At 47.2% G+C, this 22,327-nt stretch overlaps 1 protein-coding gene across 2 annotated transcripts in view; it reads left to right on the top strand.

The window, feature by feature from the left end:
• The window catches only part of stim1b (stromal interaction molecule 1b), a 244,786-nt gene extending 225,615 nt beyond the window's left edge, over positions 1-19,171 (top strand). For both annotated transcript variants that reach the window (XM_068032988.1, XM_068032987.1), the window contains 2 exons: positions 12,983-13,494; positions 17,932-19,171. In XM_068032988.1, the coding sequence (XP_067889089.1) occupies positions 12,983-13,494; positions 17,932-18,089 (670 nt within the window). In that variant the 3' untranslated portion in view covers positions 18,090-19,171. The remainder of the gene's footprint in view (positions 1-12,982; positions 13,495-17,931) is intronic.
• Positions 19,172-22,327: the final 3,156 nt, after the last annotated feature.

Genomic DNA, 22,327 nt, shown 5'->3' with positions numbered 1-22,327 from the left:
GGTCATTGTTGATTGTTGTAAAAACCTATCTGGTTCACCAATGTACTGTAGGGAAGGAAATCTGTTCTCCTTACCTGGTCTGGCCTACACGTGACACCAGCCCCACAGCAATGTGGTTGACTCTTACAATTGAGTGGCTTGCTAGAGGGCATGTATCAAACTGTTACAAAGTCAATAAGGAATGAAACCAGACATCTGGCATTGAACTAGACAATGGCAAACCCAGCCCTTTCGACCCTGCAAAGTCGTCCTTACTAACATCTGGGGGCTTGTGCCAAAGTTGGGGAGAGCTGTCCCGCAGACTAGTCGAGCAACCGCCTGACATAGTCATACTCACAAATCATATCTTACAGACAATGTCCCAGACACCGCCATCACCATCCCTGGGTATGTCCTGTCCCACCTAGCAGAGGTGGTGGCACGGCCGTATACAGTCGAGAGCAAGTTGCCCTGGGAGTCCTCAACATTGACTCTGGACCCCATCAGGTCAAACATGGGCAAGGAAACCTCCTGCTGATTACCACCTACAGCTCCCCCTCAGCTGATGAGTCAGTATTCCTCCATGTTGAACATGACTTGGAAAAAGCACTGAGGGTGGCAAAGATGCAGAATGTACTCTAGGTGGGGGAACTTCAATGTCCATCCATGAGACGCTGTGGGCCATCAGCAGCAGCAGAATTGTACTCAACCACAATCTGTAACCTCGTGGCCTGGCATATCCCCCACTCTATCATTACCATCGAGCCGGGGGTTCAAAGAAGAGTGCAGGAGGGCATGCCAGGAGCAGCACCAGGCATACCTCAAAATGAGGTGTCAACCTGGTGAAACTATAAACCCAGGACTACTTGTGTGCCAGACAGCGTATGCAGCATGCGATAGACAGCTAAGCGATCCCACAACCAACGGATCAGATCTGAGCTGTGCAATCTTGCTACATGCAGTCGTGAATGGTGATGGACAATTAAACAACTAAGAGGAGGAGGTGTCTCCACAAATATCCCCATCCCAAATGATAGGGGAGCCCAGCACATCAGTGCATTTGCAACAATCTTCAGCCAGAAGTGCCAAGTTGATGATCCATCTCGGCCTTCTCCTGATGTCCCAGCATCATAGATGCCAGTCTTCAGCCAATTCAGTTCACTCCACATGATATCAAGAAATGACTGAAGGCACTGGATACTGCAAAGGCTATGGGCCCTGATAACATTCTGGCAATAGTACTGAAGACCTGTGCTCAAGAACTTGCCGTGCCCCTAGCCAAGTACAGCTAGAACACTGGCATCTACCTGGCAATGTGAAAAATTGCCCCGGTATGTCCTGTACACAAAAAGCAGGACAAATCCAACCCGGCCAATTACGTCTCCATCAGTCTACTCCCGATGATGAGTAAAGTGATGGAAGGTGTCATAAATGTACCATCAAGCAGCACTTGCTTAGCAATAACCTGCTCAGTGATGCTCAGTCTGGGTTCTGCCAGGGCCACTCAGCTCCTGACCTCATTACAGCCTTGGTTCAAACATGGACAAAAGAGCTCAACTTCAGAGATGAGGTGAGAGTGACTGCCCTTGCCATCAAGGCAGCATTTGACCGAGTATGGCATCAAGGAGCCCTAGAAAAACTGGAGTCAATGGGAATCAGGGGCAACTCTGCTGGTTGGAGTCATACCAAGTGCAAAGGAGGATGGTTGTGGTTGTTGGAGGTCAATCACCTCAGCTCCAGGACATCACTGCAGGAGTTCCTCAGGGTAATGTCCTGGGCCCAATCATCTTCAACTTCCCTCCATCATAAGGTCAGAAGTGGGTATGTTCGCTGATGATTGCACAATGTTCAGCACCATTCGCAACTTCTCAGATACTGAAACAGCGTATGTCCGCATGCAGCAAGACCTGAATGACATTCAGGCTTGGGTTGAAAAGTGGCAGGTACCATTCATGCTATGCAAATGCCAGGCAATGACCATCTCCAACAAGAGAGAATCTGACCATCTCCCCTTGACATTCAACAATCAACATTGTGGGGGTTACCATTGACCAGAAACTGAACTGGAGTAGCCATGTAAATACCGTGGCTACAAGAGCAGGTCAGAGGCTGGGAATTCTGCGGCGAGTAACTCACCACCTGACTCCCCAAAGCCTGTCCACCATCTACAAGACACAAGTCAGGAGTGTGATGGAATACTCTCCACTTGTCTGGATGGGTGCACCTCCAGCAACACTCAAGAAGCTTAACATCATCCAGGACAAAGCAGCCTGCTTGATTGGCACCCTATCTACAAACATTCACTCCCTCCATCACCGACGCACAGTGGCAGCAGTGTGTACCATCTACAAGATGCACTGCAGCAATGCACCAAGGCTCCTTAGACAGCACCTTCCAAACCCGTGACCTCTACTAACTAGAAGAACAAGGGCAGCAAATGCATGGGAACACCACCACCAGCACATTCCCCTCCAAGTCTCACACCATTCTGATTTGGAACTATATCGCCGTTCCTTCACTGTCGCTGGGTCAAAATCCTGGAACTCCCTTCTTAACAGCACTGTTGGTGTATCTGTACCCCAAGTGGCTCAAGAAGGCGGCTCACCACCACCTTTCCAAGGCCAATTAGGGATGGGCTACAAATACTGGCTGGGCCAGCAATGCCCATATCCTGAGAACAAATAAAAAAGTTGATTCTCTGTCTACTGCCTACTTGGGCTGTGCAGCACTTTCTCATAACCCTTTGTTTGAAGCAGTGTTTCCTGGGTTAGCTGAGGCTTTGGTCAGGATTTAGAGTCATAAAGTCATTTATGGCATGGAAGGAGCCCATCGAAGCATTTCCCTACCAGAGTGAGGAGTTGTTCCTTGTAAGTTTCATTGACTATATCCCATCTCCTTACCACCTCGTTCCCTGGGAATGTAATCCAAGTTTACTCAATTTCTGAATGTAACTTGGTCCCTCCACCCCAGACATAGAAAATAGGAGCAGGAGTAGGCCATTTGGCCCTTTGAGCCTGCTCCACTATTCATTATGATCATGGCTGATCATCCAACTCAGTAACCTGTTCCCGCTTTCGCCCCATACCGTTTGATCCCTTTAGACCCAAGAGCTATATCTAACTCTTTTTTGAAAACATTCAATGTTTTAGCCTCAACTGCTTTCTGTGGTAGCGAATTCCACAGGCTCACCACTCTGGGTGAAGAAATTTCTCCTCAGTCCTGAAAGGTTTACTCCGTATCCTTAGACTATGACCCCTGATTCTGGACTTGTCCACCATCGGGAACATCCTTCCTGCATCTCCCCTGTCATGTCTTGTTAGAATTTTATAAGTTTCTATGAGATCCCCCCCCTCACTCTTCTGAACTCCAGCGAATATAATCCTAACCGACTCAATCTCTCCTCATACGTCAGTCCTGCCAACCCAGGAATCAGTCTGGTAAACCTTCGCTGCACTCCCTCTATAGTAAGAACATCCTTCCTCAGATAAGGAGACCAAAACTGCACACAATATTCCAAGTATGGCCTCACCAAGGCCCTGTATAATTGCAGCAAGACATCCCTGCTCGAATCCTCTCGCTATGAAGGCTAACATACCATTTGCCTTTTTTACCGCCTGTTGCACCTGCATGCTTACCTTCAGCGACTGGTGTACGAGAACACCCAGGTTTCGTTGCATATTCCCCTCTCTCAGTTTATAGCCGTTCAGATAATCTGCCTTCCTGTTTTTGCTACCAAAGTGGATAACTTCATATTTATCCACATTATACTGCATCTGCCATGCATTAGCCCACTCACTCAACTTGTCCAAACCACCCTGAAGACTCTCTGCCTCCTCCTCACAACTCACCCTCCCACCCAGTTTTGTGTCATCTGCAAATTTGGAGATATTACATTTCGGCTCAACTATCACCAGTAACCTGTCTCTCGATGCAGAAATCAACAAGCGCATGGGAAAGGCTTCCACTGCTATGTCCAGACTGGCCAAGAGAGTGTGGGAAAATGGCGCACTGACACGGAACACAAAAGTTCGCGTGTATCAAGCCTGTGTCCTCAGTACCTTGCTCTACGGCAGCGAGGCCTGGACAACGTACGTCAGCCAAGAGCGACGTCTCAATTCATTCCAACTTCGCTGCCTCCGGAGAATACTTGGCATCAGGTGGCAGGACCGTATCTCCAACACAGAAGTCCTCGAGGCGGCCAACATCCCCAGCTTATACACCCTACTGAGTCAGCGGCGCTTGAGATGGCTTGGCCATGTGAGCCGCATGGAAGATGGCAGGATCCCCAAGGCCACATTGTACAGCGAGCTCGCCACTGGTATCAGACCCACCGGCCGTCCATGTCTCCGCTTTAAAGATGTCTGCAAACATGACATGAAGTCCTGTGACATTGATCACAAGTCGTGGGAGTCAGTTGCCAGCGATCGCCAGAGCTGGCGGACAACCATTAAGGCGGGGCTAAAGAGTGGCGAGTCGAAGAGACTTAACAGTTGGCAGGAAAAAAGACAGAGGCGCAAGGGGAGAGCCAACTGTGTAACAGCCCTGACAACCAATTTTATCTGCAGCACCTGTGGAAGAGTCTGTCACTCTAGTATTGGCCTTTATAGCCACTCCAGGCGCTGCTCCACAAACCACTGACCACCTGCAGGCGCTTACTCATTGTCTCTCGAGATAAGGAGGCCAAAGAAGAAAAAGATTTAGTTCCCTCATCTAAATCATTAATGTATATTGTGAATAGATGGGGTTCTAGCACCGATCCCTGCGGTACCCCACTAGTCACTGCCTGCCATTCAGAAAAAGACCCATTTATCCCTACTCTTCTGTTTCCTGTCCGCCAACCAATTTTCTATCCATCGCAATACACTACCCCCAATCCCATGCGCTTTAATTTTACATGCTAATCTCTTATGTGGGACTTTGTCGAAAGCCTTCTGAAAGTCCAAATAAACCACATCCACTGGCTTCCTCTCATCAACTCTACTAGTTACATCCTCGAAGAATTCTAGTAGATTTGTCAAACATGATTGAAGCAAGACATCATGTTCTGGTGAATTGTTGATGGAGTCTGTTGTGTAATGTGCTGGAGAGTCCCCTCCTCCTCCTCTCTGCAGGACTGTGCCTCACTTACAGTCAGAGGAGGAAGGGAGAAAATTAGTAGTAATTTGATCTTCATTGCAGCAGATCACTTTACTTAGGGAGCGACAGCAACTGGGGAGCACACAGTAACGTCTCATATTGCAGTAGCATTCTCTCCTGTACCTTCTCCCCATACCGAGGAAAGCCTTTTTGCTGAAATTCCTTGGATGGGAAGGGGAATGAAGAGTTTTCTGTATTATGAAGGATGGCATTCCTGCAATCTCCTGAAGTGGGAATTATGTGAGGATTTGGTCCAAGGAAATCCCAGGACTGTATGACTGGTGTGGAATAAAGACGTGTTTTCCAATAGATAACTATATCTGTTCTGGACTGGGCCATTGATGCCTGTAGCAGAGGTGAAACGTTCACCCTGTGTCTAGGGCTGGGTTTGACCCCAGGTTCTAGAGAGTGTGAGGTCAGTGTTTGATCTACTGATGCTGGGCCTGATACAGTGATATATTTATAATAATTTGAAGCTTTCCATTAAACGTGGGTATTTTTGTGGAAATGATGAGCTCTACTTGCATTGTCCTAAGGTCAGCAGACACTTTCCTCTGATTTTCTTGGATTAAAAATGATTAAGTTGAAAATGTTTCTTATAGCACGATAGTTACGAGAGATGAAACTCCTGCATAAGAACATAAAAAATAGAAGCAGGAGTAGGCCATTCGGCCCTTCAAACCTGCTTCACCATTCAACTAAATCATAGCTGATCTACCTCAATTTCATTTTCCTGTACTATCCCCATACCCCTTGATATCTTTAATATCTAGAAATCTATCAATCTCTGTCTTGAATATACTCAATGACTGAGCTTCCACAGCCCTCTGGGCTAGAGAATTCCAAAGATTCACCACCCTCTGAGCAAAGAAATTCCTCCTCATCTTCGTCCTAAATGGCCTACCTCTTATTCTGAGACTGGGTCCCCTGGTTTTAGACCCACCAGCAAGGGAAATCATCCTTCCTGCATCCACCCTGTCGAGCCCTGTAAGAATTTTGAATGCTTCAATGAAATCACCTCTCATTCTTCTAAACTCTAGAGAGTATAGGCCCAGTCTCCTCAATCTCTCCTCATAGGATAATCCCTCCAACCAGGGATCAGTCTGGTAAACCTTTGTTGCACTCCCTCTATGGCAAGTATATCTTTTCTTAGGTAAGGAGACCAAAACTGTACACAATACTCCAGTGCAGTCTCACCAAGGCTCTATATAATTGCAGAAAGAGATCTTTACTCCTGTACTCAAATCCTCTTGCAGTAAAGGCGAACATACCATTTGCCTTCCTAATTGCTTGCTGCACCTGCATGTTAGCTTTCAGTGACTTATGAACAAGGACACCCAGGTCCCTTTGGACATCAACACTTCCCAATCTCTCTCTATTTAAGAAAAGCTCTGCATTTCAGTTTTCCTACCAAAGTTGGTAACTTCACATTTTTCCATATTGTATTCCATCTCCATGTTCTTGCCCACTAGTTTAGCCTGTCTAAATCCCCTTGAAGCCTCTTTGCATCCTCCTTACAACTCACATTCCCACTTAGTTTTGTGTCATCAGTAAATTGGAAATAATACATTTGGTCTCCACATCCAAATCATTGATATAGATTGTGAACAGCTAGGGCCCAAGCACTGATCCTTGTGGTACCCGCTAGTCACAGCCTGCCAACCTGAGAATAACCTATTTATTCCTACTCCATTTTCTGTCCGTTAACCAATCCTTAATCCATGCCGCTATATTACCCCCAATCCCATGTGCTCTAATTTTGTTCATTAACCTCCTAGGTTGACTCTTAAATGCCTCTGCAATGGCCTAGCAAGCCACTCAGTTCAAGGGCAATTAGGGATGGGCAATAAGTGCTGGCCTGGCCTGCGGCACCCACTTCCCACGAATCAATAAAAAAAAGATCTGCAGTTCCCCGTTTTCTCTCTCCCTCCTTTCTTAAATAGTTTGGTTACATTTGCTACCTTGCGATCTGCAGGAACTGTTCCAGAGTCTATATAATTTTGGAAGATGACCACCAATGCATCTACTATCTCTACCGCCACCTCTGGGATATTGATCATCAGGTCCAGGAGATTTATCTACTTTCAGTCCCATTAGTTTGTGTGGGACCTTATCTAAACCCTTCTGAAAATCCAAATACACCACATCTACTGGTTCCCCTTTATCTATTCTGCTAGTTACATCCTCAGATAACCCTAACAGGTTTGTCAAACATCATCTCCCATAAAGGCATTTCTGTGGCCGCAGACGTAAATCCAGGATGGTGTGTTACCTCCCTGGTGTCAGGGTCAAGGATGACATTGAGTGGCTGCAGAGCATCCTGAAGGGGGAGGGTGAACAGCCAGCAGTCGTGGCCCAACGGCATCAGAAACAACGACATAGATAGAAAGAAGGATGTGGTCCTGCAATCAGAATTTAGGGAGCTAGGTAAGAAGTTAGCAAGCAGGACTTCAAAAGTTGTAATCTCCAGATTACTCCCAATGCCACGTGCAAGTGAGTATAGAAATAGAAGGATAAGACAGATGAATGCGTGGCTGGAAAAATGGTACCGGAGGGAGGGCTTTAGATTCCTGGGACATTGAGACTGGCTCTGGGGGAGTTGGGACCTGTACAGGCTTGGACGGGTTGCATCTGAACAGAGCCGGGACTGAGTTCCTTGCGGGACGTTTTGCTAGTGCTGTTGGGGAGGGTTTAAACTAGTTTGGCAGTGGGATGGGGACCTGAGGGTAGACTCAGCTGGGACAAAATCAGAAATGAAAATGGAAGGCGGAAAATTAATGGATGAGTCTGGAAGACAGAGGAAACGAGGGTTAGAAAAAAAAAGTTTGGCAGTGCTCAAGGGCATCTATTTTAATACAAGGAGTATAGCAAATAAAGCAGATGAGCTGAGCGCACAGATAGACACGTGGCAGTATGATATCATAGCTATTACAGAAACAAGGCTTAAGGAGAGACAGGATTTCCTGGTTACAGGGTTTTCAGATGTGATAGGGAGGGGGATAAGAAAGGAGGGGGAGTGGCAATTCTGGTCAAGGAAACTGTTACAGCTGTGAGGAGAGATGATATGTTGGAAGGTTCATCTAATGAGGCCATATGGATTGAGCTAAGGAACAAAAAAGGGGCAATTACACTGCTGGGAATGTACTATAGACCCCTAAATAGTCAGAGGGAGATAGAAGAGCAGATATGTAGGCAAATCTCTGAGAAGTGCAAGAACAATAGGGCAGTAATAGCGGATTTTAATTACTCCAATATTAACTGGGATAGTTTCAGTGTGAAAGGAATCGAGGGAGCAGAATTCTTGAGGTGCATTCTGGAGAACTTTTTTGCCCAGTATGTAGCAAGTCCAACAAGAGAGGGTGAAGTTTTAGACTTTGTTTTAGGAAATGCAGGTGGGTAGGTGGAAGGAGTGGCAGTGGGAGAGTATTTTGGTGGTAGTGATCATAATTCAGTCATTTTCCAGTTCTCACCTGATACAGGGGTAGTGCCGGAGGATTGGAGAACTGCTAACATAGTACCTCTGTTTAAAAAGGGAGCGAAGGATAGACCGAATAATTACAGTCCAGTCAGTCTAACCTCAGTAGTGGTTAAATTATTGGAATCTATTCTGAGAGACAGGATAAATTGTCACTTAGAAAGGCACAAGTTAATCAAGGATAGTCGGCATGGATTTGTTCAGGGAAGATCTTGTTTGACCAACTTGATCAAATGTTTTGAAGAAGTAACAAGGAAGATAGATGAGGGTAGTACAGTTGATGTGGTCCACATGGATTTTAGCAAGGCTTTTGACAAGGTCCCACATGGCAGACTGGTTAAAAAAATATAAGTTCATGGGATCCAGGGAAATGTAGCAAGTTGGATACAAAATTGGCTCAGTGGCAGGAAACAAAGGGTAATTGTTGACGGGTGTTTTAGCGACTGGAGGGCTGTTTCCAGTGGCGTTCCACAGGGCTCAGTACTGGGTCACCTGCTTTTTGTGGTATATATTAACGATTTGGACGCAAATGTAGGGGGCATGATCAAGAGGTTTGCAGATGACACAAAGATTGGCCGTGTGGTAGATAGCAAGGAGGATAGCTGTAGGCTGCAGCAAGATACTGATGGTCTGGTCAGATGGGGCGGCGCAGTGGTTAGCACCGCAGCCTCACAGCTCCAGCGACCCGGGTTCAATTCTGGGTACAGCCTGTGTGGAGTTTGCAAGTTCTCCCTGTGTCTGCGAGGGTTTCCTCTGGGTGCTCCGGTTTCCTCCCACATGCCAAAGACTTGCGGTTGATAGGTAACTTGGCCATTGTAAATTGCCCCTAGTATAGGTAGGTGATAGGGATAGGTGGGGATGTGGTAGGAATATGGAATTAGTGTAGGATTAGTATATAAATGGGTGGTTGATGGTTGGCACAGACTCAGTAGGCCGAAGGGCCTGTTTCAGTGCTGTATCTCTAAAACTAAAAAACATGGGCAGAAAAGTGGCAAATGGAATTCAACCTGGGTGTGAGGTGATGCATTTGAGGAGGTCAAACAAGGCAAAGGAATACACGATTAATGGGAAAATACTGAGGTGTAGAGGAAGTGAGGGACCTTGGAGTGAATGTCCACAGATCTCAGACGGTAGCAAGACAGGTCGATAAGGTGGTTAAGAAGGCATTTGGAATCCTTTCCTTTATTAGCCAATCTATAATATAACAGCAGGGAGGTTATGCTGGAACTGTATAACTCATTGGTTAGGCCACAACTTGAGTACTGTGTGCAGTTCTGGTCACCTCATTACAGAAAGGATGTAATTGCACTAGAGAGGGTACAGAGGAGATTTATGAGGATGTTGCCAGGACTGGAAAAATGCAGCTATGAGGAAAGATTGGATAGGCTGGGGTTGTTCTCCTTGGAACAGAGAAGGCTGAGGGGAGATCTGATTGGAATGTACAAAATTTTGAGGGGCCTGGATGGAGTGGCGGTGAAGGGTCTATTCACTTTAGCAGAGGGTCAGTGATGAGGGGGCATAGATTTAAAGTGATTGGTAGAAAAATTAGAGCGGAGATGAGAAAAACCTTTTTCACCCAGAAGGTGGTGGGGTCTGCAACTCACTGCCTGAAAGGGTAGTTGAGGCAGAGACCCTCAACTCATTCAAAAGGAGTCTGGATATGCACCTCAAGTGCCGTAATCTGCAGGGCTACGGACCAAATACTGGAAGGTGGGATTAAAATTGGTGGATCGTTTTTCAGCTGGCACAGATATGATGGGCCAAATGGCCTCTTTCTGTGCCTTATACTTTCTGTGATTCCATTGCATAAATCCATGCCCAATCTGATAATTATTTTCTAAGTGTCCAGTTATCACATCCTTTATAATAGATTTTATCATTTATCCTACTACTGATTAAAGGCCTGCTCAGGTCGGAAAAAAGAACCCGACCCAAACTTGACCGACCACAGCGGGCCCGAGTCGCTCCGATTTTGCCCCGAGCCCGACCCAGCCTGGACTCAGCCCGACCCGACGTGGGCCTGACCCAACCTGAACCCGGCACATGTTGTCGGGTCCCGTCGGGTTCGGGTTGGGTAGCAAGCCTTTACTACTGATGTCAGGCTAACAGGCGGAGAAGGTGGCATAGTGGTAATGTCACTGGATGAGTAATCCAGAGGCCCAGGCTAATGCTTTGGGGACATGGGTTCGAATCCCACCGTGGCAGATGGTGAAATTTGAATTCAATTAATAAAACTCTGGAATTGAAATCTAATGGTGACCATGAAACCATTGTCGATTGTTGTAAAAACCCATCTGGTTCACTAATGTCCTTTAGGGAAGGAAATCTGCTGTCCTTATCTGGTCTGGCCTACGTGCGACTCCAGACCCACAGCAATGTGGTTGACTCTTAAATGACTCTGAAATGGCCTGGCAAGCCACTCAGTTCAAGGGCAATTAGGGATGGGCAATAAATGCTGGCCTAGCCAGCGACGCCCACATCCCACGAATCAATAAAAAAAAGGTCTGCAGTTCCCAGTTTTCTCACTCCCTGCTTGCTTAAATAGTGGGGTTACATTTGCTACCTCGCAATCTGCAGGAACCGCTCTAGAGTCTATATAATTTTGGAAGATGGCCTCCAGTGCATCTGCTATCTCTACCGCCACCTCTTTCAACACTCTGGGATGTAGATCATCAGGTCCAGGGGATTTATCTACTTTAAGTCCCATTAATTTCTCCACTACTACTTTTTTTTTACTAAAACTAATATCCTTCAGGCTCATTCTCGCTAGTGCATTGGTTCTCCAGTACTGGGAGTTTTTTTGTATCTTCCTCCATGAAGACAGGCACAAAGTATTTGTTTACTTTCTCTGTAATTTCCTTATACCCCGTTATAAATTCTCCGGTCTCTGCCTGCCTCTGTAATAGGCCCACATTTGTCTTTGCTTATCTTTTCCTTGTAACATACCGATAGAAGCTTTTACAGTCCGGTTTTATGTTTCTCACTAGTTTATTTTCATTTCCTATTTTTCCTTTCTTGATCAGTTTCTAGGTCCACCTTTGCTGAATTCCAAAATGCTTCCAATCCTCAGGCTTACTACTTTTTTTTGGCAACATTATAAGCCTGTTTCTTTGATCTAATACAATCTTTAACTTCTCTTGTTAGCCATGGTTGGATCACCTGTCTTGCTGGGTTTTTGTACCTCAAAGGAATGTAAATTTGTTGTAAACCATGTATTACCTTCATAGTTTCCTTTGTTTAGATTTAAGACCCTAGTTTTGGATTGAACTACATCACATTCAGTGCAATCATGGCTGATCTTCTCAACTCCAGTTTCCCACCCGCTTCCCATATCCCTCGATTCCCTGAGAGACCAAAAATCTGTCTATCTCAACCTCAGATATACTCAATAATGGTCACAACCCTCTGAGTAAAGACATTTCTCCTTGTCTCCGTCCTAAATGATCGGCCCCTTACTCTGAGACTGTGCCCCCATATTCTATATTCCCCAGCCAGGGAAAACAACCTCTCCGTGTCTACCCTGTCAAGACCCTTCAGAATCTTGTATGTTTTAATAGATCACCTCTCATTTTTCTAAACCCCAGAGAATATAGACCGAATTTACTCAGCCTCTCATCATAGGATAACACTCTCATCCCAGGAACCAATCTACTGAACCTTCACTGTACCGTCTCCAATGCAAGTATATCCTTCCTTTAATATGGAGACCAGAACTGTGCACAGTACCCTAGGTGTGGTCTTACCAAAGCTCTGTACAATTGTAGCATGCAATAAAGGCCATCGTGCCATTTGCCTTCCTAATTGCTTCTTGTACCTGCATGCTAACTTTGTGTATTCCTTGTATGAGTACACCCACGTCTGTCTGAGTAAGATTGGCACGGATACAACAGGCCAAATGGCCGTCTTCTGTGCTGTAACCATTCTTTAATCAACGTTTAAAAGTTTCACGCCTTTTAAAAAAAAATAATTCTGCTTTTCTATTCTTATTACCAAAGTGAATAACCTCTCACTTCCCCACATTATACTCCATCTGCCATCTTGTTGCCCACTCACTTAACCTGTCTCTATCTCTTTGCAGCCTCTGTGTCCTCTTCACAGTTTACCTTTCCACCTACCTTTGTATCATCAGCAAACTTAAAAACATTACTCTCTGTCTCTTCCTCTAAGTCATTAATATAGATTGTAAATAGCTGCGGCCCCAGCACTGATCCTTGTGGCACTCCACTAGTTACAGCCTGACAACTTGGCATGAGGCTGCCTAAAACTGGTCAGTGGTCAATTGTTGAGCATCTTGTGGGGCTAATTAAGGTCAGTTATCCTGTCCCCAGCTTTTTATTAGGACTTAATGTGTTGTATAGTGGGGCTGATGCACTTTCCTCTCTTTTCCCACAGGGAATTAAACTGCTCCGATTCAGATTCCTCCATTTCCCAATCCAGCGATCAGCAACGCCTTCCCAACTCCTCGGGGTCTCCCAGTGCCCTCCTACACAGTTCCGGATCCAGGTCCATGCCATCCAAGCCTACCTCCCTCCTTAAACTGACGGAAGAAATCGTTCCGACCCAGAGTGTGGCCTCAGACTGCAACACTCCCACCCCGAATGGCGGCAGCAGCAAACAGGCTGACTCGCTGAGCAGCATGTGCTCCGAGAGCATCTCGGACAGTCCTCTCGCCGCCAGGAAGGCCTACCCGAACCGGGGTCTGGAGAAGTCGGCCAGTCTGGGAGAGATCCACCGGGGCACGGAGGGCTCAGCCCTCAGCCCCTCTGAGTCCTCACGCTCCCTCAGCCCGACGTCCACCGATCCTGAGTCCACGGCAACAGACACGAAAAATGGCATTAAGGGCACCAAGATTCCGCAGCTGGCCTCCAAAAAGTCTCCAGTCGAGGAAGACAGCACATCAACAGGTGAGGATACAGAGCCTAACCCTGGCAAGAAGAAACCAGGATTTAAGCTGTTCAAGAAAAAGATCAAGTAAATCCAATCGACTGGGGAGACGGGCTTTCCAAATGGGAAATCTGCCCAGATCAGACTAAGCAAGAGGGAAGTAGAGACCCAGCACTTCAGGGACTCTCTGTTTATCCTTTGGTCAAGGTTTTTAATGAGAGGTCTTTTTCCCCAGGGAGTGGATTTTATTTAATCTTATTTATTTTACAGACTGGTGTTACTTATTTCCAAGCTTCCCCCAAGATGATGAGCGGGGGAACCATTGAGAATCCTCTGCTTTCTGGCCCCCCCTCTTCCTATCCTGCTGCATGTCTTCTGTTCCAGTGCCTGGGCTGTATCAGGGCAGCATGCACATGCAACGCTTCTGCAAAAAAAAAAAATTGAAAGTTCCTCTGGAAGGTCTAATTAAAGTTTTAAGATGTAGAGATGTGCACCATCCTGCTCAAAAGGACTGAATTCTAAAGCTTGTAAATGTGTCGATTTGTCTGCATCTTTAATAAGTGACCCTGGATGAGAGTCGTGCTTGTCCTGGAGGGCGGAGGTTTCTTTCCTGTCCGTTTTCTAACGTTGAGTTGTCAGTTTGTGGCTTGTATGCAACACATGGTTGAATAGCTGACCGTCTGACTGATTAAAAAAGGATGTGTACAGTAACGGTTGCTGGGGCTGATTATCACCCATGCGCTGTACTTTCAAACAGACTGACCTGGCCACGCACAGTCCAGAACATTGTGATCAATCCAGCCTGGGCCACCCAGAGTGCACACGTTTACTCAATCATGAACATCTCTCCGAGTTGATTCTTTAAGGAACATTAGGCTCGTACTCTGAAAACAAAACAATCAGTGCCGCTAATCTCTTTCTAACCCGCACCCCCCAGTGCAGTTAGTCTAGTTCCTTTGTTTAAAGATATTAGCTGACCAATTGCTCTAATGTCTTCTTTTTGAGACTGCCACTGAGCACACAGATTTCACACAGAGAGTGTATACACTCTCCTAACTCATGACTAACAATTTAAAGATTGTGGGAATGTCAGAGCGACTAGCCTGTCTCAAGCAACAGTTTACTTGGCTCTGGTGACCTGCTAACTCCTTGTACACTGGCCAGTTTTTAATCCCAATCCTCCAGTCTGTAATTTGGAATGACCATCTCTTCATATGACCATACTAATTTATTTTAAATGATTCTGCTGTGACTAATCTTCATTCAGAATGTGGGCATTCACATCCTGAGGTCAGCTGTAAGCCAAGGCAGTTTGGTCATTGTAGAGATCCCAATAAACAAGGTGTAGCCCTACTGTTATGTTAGGGTTAGTCCCAGTAGGACAGTTGAAATCTTCCCTGATATATCATTATGAGCTTAGAGATTCTGTGGCACTTGCATTTACCAAAGTTTTGTCCCTGACCTGACGTGTGTTTAGTGGGGTGCGCGTGACAGTATTGACCCTGGGGGTGTGGGTGGGTATGTGTGCGTGCGGTGCACATGCCTGTATATCTGCTACAACAACACAAAAGCAAATATTGTATATCTGTGTGTGTGTTAGACTACCAGGACTACACCAGTCACAGGGTGTCATCACATTACTCGGTGCTCCTATATGAGTCTGTACAATCTGTTCTGTCTGTTGATGCTGTGAAACCTTAACCCTTTGATGATCAATCAGCTGATAAATTGACTCTTGAAGCTGACACTCGGAGAGATAAACAGGAGATTAGTTTAAGCTCGATTCTGACTTTGCAAAACTGGGTGCTTCTGAATCATGTATAAGAGTTTGAGTTTAATTTGTGTGCACATGAGTCTGATGGTTTGGTTGGAGAGAGAGAGAGAGAGATTGACTCATTGTACCATAGGGTGAGAGAGGCTGGCAATCAGCTCTAATCACACAGAAATTGAAAATATAATGCATGTGTGTGTGGGGAGTGGTGGCAATGGAGTTCAGTTAATGCACCTTTAGTGTCCAAATATTTGTTATATTGGATGTTTGTCAAGCATGTTCTCTGGGAAAAATTCAGTCCAGTGACGAGCTCAGCCTGGTGTCCAAACAATGGTCAAATCTGGGAACGCTGTCTATCACGTTGCTCGGAATACATCCTGACTCATGACTGTCCCCCTAGCTATTGGTCTCTGGTCAGTCAATGACTAGAAGCGCTATCAGTGTTTTATCCGTGTGCCAAAAGTGCTGTTGCTGTTCAGTGTTGAATGTCTTGCTCAGTTATGGGATGGTTGAACAGTGCCAAAACACATTCAGCCCTCGGGCTGATTATAGAGACTGCTGTGCTCAGGCACAGTTCACACTCACACAGTTCATTTACAAACAAGTATCCACCAGTGACTGTTAGCTTAGTATCGGTGCATTCTGCAACAGTGACTGTGCACAGACTGCATGCCGAGGGGCAGTATTCGTATAGTTGCCCTACTCATTATACAATTAGTGCTTCCATAGCCAACCTGCCTGCTCTGTCTAGGCCCAGAATTTCTGCCCTGTTCCTGTACGGAGGGGGACTTGGGGAGAATGGGGTTAATTGGAGTCAAACTTGCGAACAGCTGGGTTTACTTAGCTTGAATCGTGCTGTAACCAGACTGCGGCCATTTAAAAAAATTTCTTAATGCTTTACTAAATTGCTAGTCTTAAGGACAGTGACAAACTTTGCCCCATCCTATCCTGCCTTCTCCCCCATGCCACTCCCCACTGTCCCCCTCTCTGTCCCTCGTCCTGCCCCCCTCTCTGTCCCTCGTCCTGTCCCCCTCTCTGTCCCTCGTCCTGCCCCCCTCTCTGTCCCTCGTCCTGTCCCCCTCTCTGTCCCTCGTCCTGCCCCCCTCTCTGTCCCTCGTCCTGCCCCCCTCTCTGTCCCTCTTCCTGTCCCCCTCTCTGTCCCTCGTCCTGCCCCCCTCTCTGTCCCTCTTCCTGTCCCCCTCTCTGTCCCTCGTCCTGCTCCCCTCTCTGTCCCTCTTCCTGTCTCCCTCTCTGTCCCTCTTCCTGTCTCCCTCTCTGTCCCTCGTCCTGTCTCCCTCTCTGTCCCTCGTCCTGTCCCCCTCTCTGTCCCTCGTCCTGTCCCTCTTCCTGTCCCCCTCTCTGTCCCTCGTCCTTCCCCCCTCTCTGTCCCTCGTCCTGCCCCCCTCTCTGTCCCTCGTCCTGTCCCCCTCTCTGTCCCTCGTCCTGCCCCCCTCTCTGTCCCTCGTCCTGTCCCTCGTCCTGCCCCCCTCTCTGTCCCTCTTCCTGTCCCCCTCTCTGTCCCTCGTCCTGCCCCCCTCTCTGTCCCTCGTCCTGCCCCCCTCTCTGTCCCTCTTCCTGCCTCCCTCTCTGTCCCTCGTCCTGTCTCCCTCTCTGTCCCTCGTCCTGTCCCCCTCTCTGTCCCCCTCTCTGTCCCTCGTCCTGCCCCCCTCTCTGTCCCTCGTCCTGTCCCTCGTCCTGCCCCCCTCTCTGTCCCTCTTCCTGTCCCCCTCTCTGTCCCTCGTCCTGCCCCCCTCTCTGTCCCTCGTCCTGTCCCCCTCTCTGTCCCTCGTCCTGTCCCCCTCTCTGTCCCTCGTCCTGCCCCCCTCTCTGTCCCTTCTCTGCTGTGCTGCTGCCTCCTGTCCCTTGCTGGCTGATCTGTGTTGGAACGAATTTGGTGACTGTTCTGGGTGTTTGTGGGAGGTGTCTGGATTGTTTTGTTTTCACATCCCTTTCCCCCTCTGCAGTGCCCTCGTGAAGTTTTAAGCCGGCTTGTAAATGGCGTTTGTGCAGGGTGCTGATGACCATGATTTGTGTGTGGATTCTCCAGCTGCTTTATGCTGACCATTGGTACCTCGTGTGTTTGTGTTCAATGTGTGGCATGCTTGTGTCCCGAGGGGCCTTACTTTTAACGGAATGATGTTGTGTGTAATTTTATAGACTGATCGAAGCAACCATCTTCTCAACTATGAACTGGTCCTTTTTATTTTTTTTTCACAAAAAGAGGTGATTTTTTTGTAGATAATGATGATGAATTTTGACCTAGGTTCAGTATTGGCTAAAGCACGGTGTGTGCAGTTAACACCCACTTCTTTGGAATGGACTGATCTACTTCAATATGTCACTGTTAGCTACCTTTTGCAACACACCGACTGTAACCTTTATGCGTACAGAAGCCATCTAAAACCCACCGCAACTATCCCATTGGGTCCTGTCCTGTATGTAATTTTGATTTCAGATAATGTTCCTATGACTTTCCCTGGGAGTGTTTGATAGGGACAGTGTAGAGGGAGCTTTACTCTGTATCTAACCCCTTTTTTTTATGGCCTTAATGCCCCAGGCCCCTCTTATGTATTTCATGTCGAGGGGGCCTTTATTCCTCAGGCCCTCTTTATATACATTTTAAAATAACTTTATTAAAAACAGATAAACCAAAAACTCAAATTAAAATGCCATTCTCGCACTCCAGCCCCTGTGGTGCCCACTGGTTTCGGAAGGCCTCAAGTGTACTGGTGGACACCGCATACTCCTTCTCCAGCGATACCCGGGCGTGAACGTAACCACGGAAGAGGTGCAGGCAATCAGGGTGGATGGACCCCCTCTACAGCCCACAGCATGGACCTGTGAATTTCTACTTTGGCCAGGCCCAGGAGCAATATCTAACCCCTGCTGTACTTGCCCTGGGAGTGTTTGATGGGACAGTGTAGAGGGAGCTTTACTCTGTATCTAACCCCATGCTGTACCTGTCCTGGGAGTGTTTGATGGGACAGTGTAGAGGGAGCTTTACTCTGTATCTAACCCTGTGCTGTACCTGTCCTGGGAGTGTTTGATGGGACAGTGTAGAGGGAGCTTTACTCTGTATCAAACCCCGTGCTGTACCTGTCCTGGGAGTGTTTGATGGGACAGTGTAGAGGGAGCTTTACTCTGTATCTAACCCCATGCTGTACTTGCCCTGGGAGTGTTTGATGGGACAGTGTAGAGGGAGCTTTACTCTGTATCTAACCCCATGCTGTACCTGTCCTGGGAGCGTTTGAAGCTGATTCTGGGGTGTAGAGCGGATGTGCACACAAACAATACTATGAAGCAGGTTGGAGTTCCTTCAGACTTGAAAGTTCTCTAGGTTTGTCTCACAAAACAAAATTATTCGTCTCCGAATCTTCCTCGTTCCTGAGCCATCCTCAGGTGATCGTTCTGCCCTGTCCCTCAGTCTGCTCAGGGTAAGTGAAGACTATATGTGCTAAAGCTGCAGTTGGTTCTGTGAATCAAGCAGATATGCTAGGATCTCTCTAATGCCCTTGGTACCAGTCTCTCTGCCCCCATGTGTGTTGCATGTTGGGGGAGTACACCAATACTAAGAGCTGTTCAGTGGTACTGCTGTTTGGACAGGATTCTGCTTGTCTCACTGGGCTGACCCTGGCTGTAGGGGGTATAGTACAGATGTGGAAGGCCATGTAAGCTGGCAAAGGACAGTTGATTGCTAATGAGTTTTAGAGACTTGTATTAGGAATTTACTTTATAATTGTATTGTGGAGTTCCCACGAGGGACACTCTTCATGTACAAGGGCTGGTGAGGAAACTGTGACGTATCATTGGACGGTCACGGCCATGCTTTCCTTGGGGTAGTTCTCTGCATCTTTTCATTGCAGCGAGTCTTCTGGTTTACAAGTGCTGACACCTTGTCAGTGCATTTGCTTCTGAAATTGGGTAGACGGGGTGGGGGGGGGGGGGGTGGTGGGGTGGGTGGAGGGAAGGGAAGGGACAGCCCGTTTGTTTGCGAGGGTGCAAAGTGGACTCATTGCCTACCCGTAGGCTGCGGGTATGAAGTAGCGTTTGGGTATTGCTACCTGGAGCCGATGTTTGAACAGTATGCTCAGCCGCCTGTCACCATCAGCTTTTGCTGCATCACCCAATGTGAGGTCTTCATATTTGTGTTTAATTCCCCCTTGCTGCTTGTTATGAAGAGAAAAGAAAGTCTTTGTAAAATGGAATAAAGGCATACTGTAAAGTTCTGAAACTACTGTACGAAATCTTTCACTTTTATGGCAGCAATGCATGGAAGCAATAAATTGATCAGATGTGAAGCCACTCCTGTCGTCTCCCAATGTTTTGTCCCCTCTGGACATTGATCCATCATTGTCAAACAAGCTGCCAATTCCCTGCCACGTCATTCCTTTTACACTGTCACACAGGTCAGAGTGACCCCCCCAGTGTCCTCCTCTACATCTTTTCTTGTTTTGATTTCTCTCAATCACCTCCGTTGGTCTCCAGTGCCAGCACCCTGTTATCAGAAGTTCTGCTCACACACTACACAGCGTGAGGGTGGCACCTTGTGGCAGCTCCCTGCTCCTAAAGCCACCGTTGCAAAAATGAGTAAAATGGCAGTAAAATCCTCCAGTGTATCTTTGAATTTAACTCCCTCCCTAACATTGTTGAAATGATGCCATCTATTGATCTCTCTCTCTCTTCCCCCCCCCCCCCCCCCCCCACCCCCGACAAGAACTCTCTCCCAATCGAACTCTTGCCTTCAACTAGTTTGAATTTGTGTCCCTTGTCCTGCAATCAATATTTGGCATTACATATTTACTGTTTATTTTCTCTCTCTTTCTCTGCCTGATGTGTGTGCTCACATTCACGCTCTGCCTGGCACACTCTCGCGCGCTGTGCCTAATGCACGCTCTCTCTCCCGCTCCGTCTGGCACTCTTTCTCGCATGCTCTGCCTGGCACACTCATGCGAACCCTGCCTGGCACACACTCACGCGAACCCTGCCTGGCACACACTCACGCGAACCCTGCCTGGCACACACACGCACGAACCCTGCTTGGCACACACGCGCACTCTGCCTGGCACACACACTCGCGCACTCTGCCCGGCACACTCTCGTGAACCCTGCCTGGCACACACACTCACGAACCCTGCTTGGCACACACGTGCACTCTGCCTGGCTCTCTCTCATGTTCTGCCTGGCTCTCTCTCTCGCGCGCGCTCTGCCTGGCTCTCTCTCTGGTGCTCTCTCTCTTTCTTTCTGCTTTTTGCCTCTCTTTCACTGTCTCATACTATATTTTTTCTCTCTCTCTCTCGCTCGTTCTGTCTGCCATCCCAAAATAAAATCTCAGATGCTGGAAATCTGAAATAAAGATAGAAAATTAGTCCTGTTGGTCGAGGGATAAATGTTGACCCAGGACACTGGAGAGAACTCCCCTGCTCTTCTTTAAAATAATAGCCATGGAATCTTTTACATTCACCCAACAACATACACGACTTCAGTTCAATGTCTCATCTGAAAGACAGCACCTCCAACAATGCAGCACTCCCTCAGTAATGGGAGTGTCAGCCCGGATTATGGGCTCAATTTTCTGAAGCAGGGCTTGAACTCACGACCTTCTGACTCAGAGGTGAGAGTGCGACTCACTTAAAAGGTAGGTATAATTGAGGGAGTAGGTGAAGTTTGAGAGATATGGGAGAGGGTGGGTGGGTGGAGTTGAGGGATATGGAGAGAAGGTGGGTTTGGTTCATGAAAACTGTCGACCTTTTTCTTAATCCTTTCTGTACTACATGAGACAGAGCTGGAGGATAAGAGAAAAATTCACTTCTAACGTTTGCAAAGCTGCAGAGTAAATCTTGGATACTCCCTGAAGAGCAATGAGGTCATGATGGGAGCAGAGGGCAAAGGGAACTGATGAAGGGGAGGTGAGGGGGGATGCAGGATGTAAGGCTCTGATGGACAAACATCACACATGAACAATAGCAATGTTTTTTTTGAGGATGAGGAGAGCTAGTTCTTGGTGTGACTTGTTGCCCCTTTCGTCTCTGACACAGTGAGGTATAGTGTTGGTGGCCCATGGGCTCCTGACAGTCCAATTCACTTTCAGAAACATCAAAGGAGCCGATATAAGATCTGAAGAATGAGCTCTCAACAATCAATTTAATTTCAGTCCCTTCAGCTGCACACCTCCCACTGTTATCAACTGTTTGTTCTTTTATTCTCCTTAGAATAAAGGAGATTGAGGGGAGATTTAATAGAAGTGTATAAGATTATGACAGGTTTAGATAAGTTAGACAAGGAAAAACTGTTCCCAGTTCCCATTAACTGATGCTACAAGGACTAGGGGGCACAGATTGAAGGTTTTGTGCAAAAGTTGCAGGGGGAATATGAGGAAGAACTTTTTTACACAGCGGGTGGTAATGACCTGGAACTCACTGCCCACAAGGGTGGTGGAAGCAGAGACAATCACTGACTTCAAGAGGAAATTGAATGGTCACTTGAGAGAAATAGACTTACAGGGCTACAGGGATTGAGCGGGGTAGTGACACTGACAGTATAGCTCCGTGGAGACCTGGCATATGCTTGATGGGCCGAATGGTGGCCTCCTGTGCTGTAAATGACTCTATGACTCCTGGGATATGGGTGCCGCTAGCAATGAAGTATTTTTGAAGTGTGATCATTGTAATATGGCAACCAATTTTTGCACAGCAGGATCTCGCAAACAGCAAGGTGACCATGACCAGATAATCTGTTTTAGTGATGTTGGTTCAGAGATAAATTGGCCAAGACACTGGAGAGAGCTCCCCTGCTCTCCTTTGCAATAGTGACTGTGGAATCATTTACATCCGCCCGAGAGATCGGATGAGGCCTTGGTTTAACATCTCATCCAAAAGATACTATTTGTGACAGTGCAGCTCTCCCTCAGTACTACTCCTCCGACAGTGCAGCACTCCCTCAGTACTACTCCTCCGACAGTGCAGCTCTCCCTCAGTACTACTCCTCCGACAGTGCAGCACTCCCTCAGTACTACTCCTCCGACAGTGCAGCACTCCCTCAGTACTACTCCGACAGTGCAGCACTCCCTCAGTACTACTCCGACA

The sequence above is a fragment of the Heterodontus francisci genome, chromosome 6, assembly GCF_036365525.1.
Source record: "Heterodontus francisci isolate sHetFra1 chromosome 6, sHetFra1.hap1, whole genome shotgun sequence".
Lineage (NCBI taxonomy): Eukaryota > Metazoa > Chordata > Chondrichthyes > Heterodontiformes > Heterodontidae > Heterodontus > Heterodontus francisci.
This window is presented reverse-complemented; position numbering and strand designations above follow the sequence as displayed.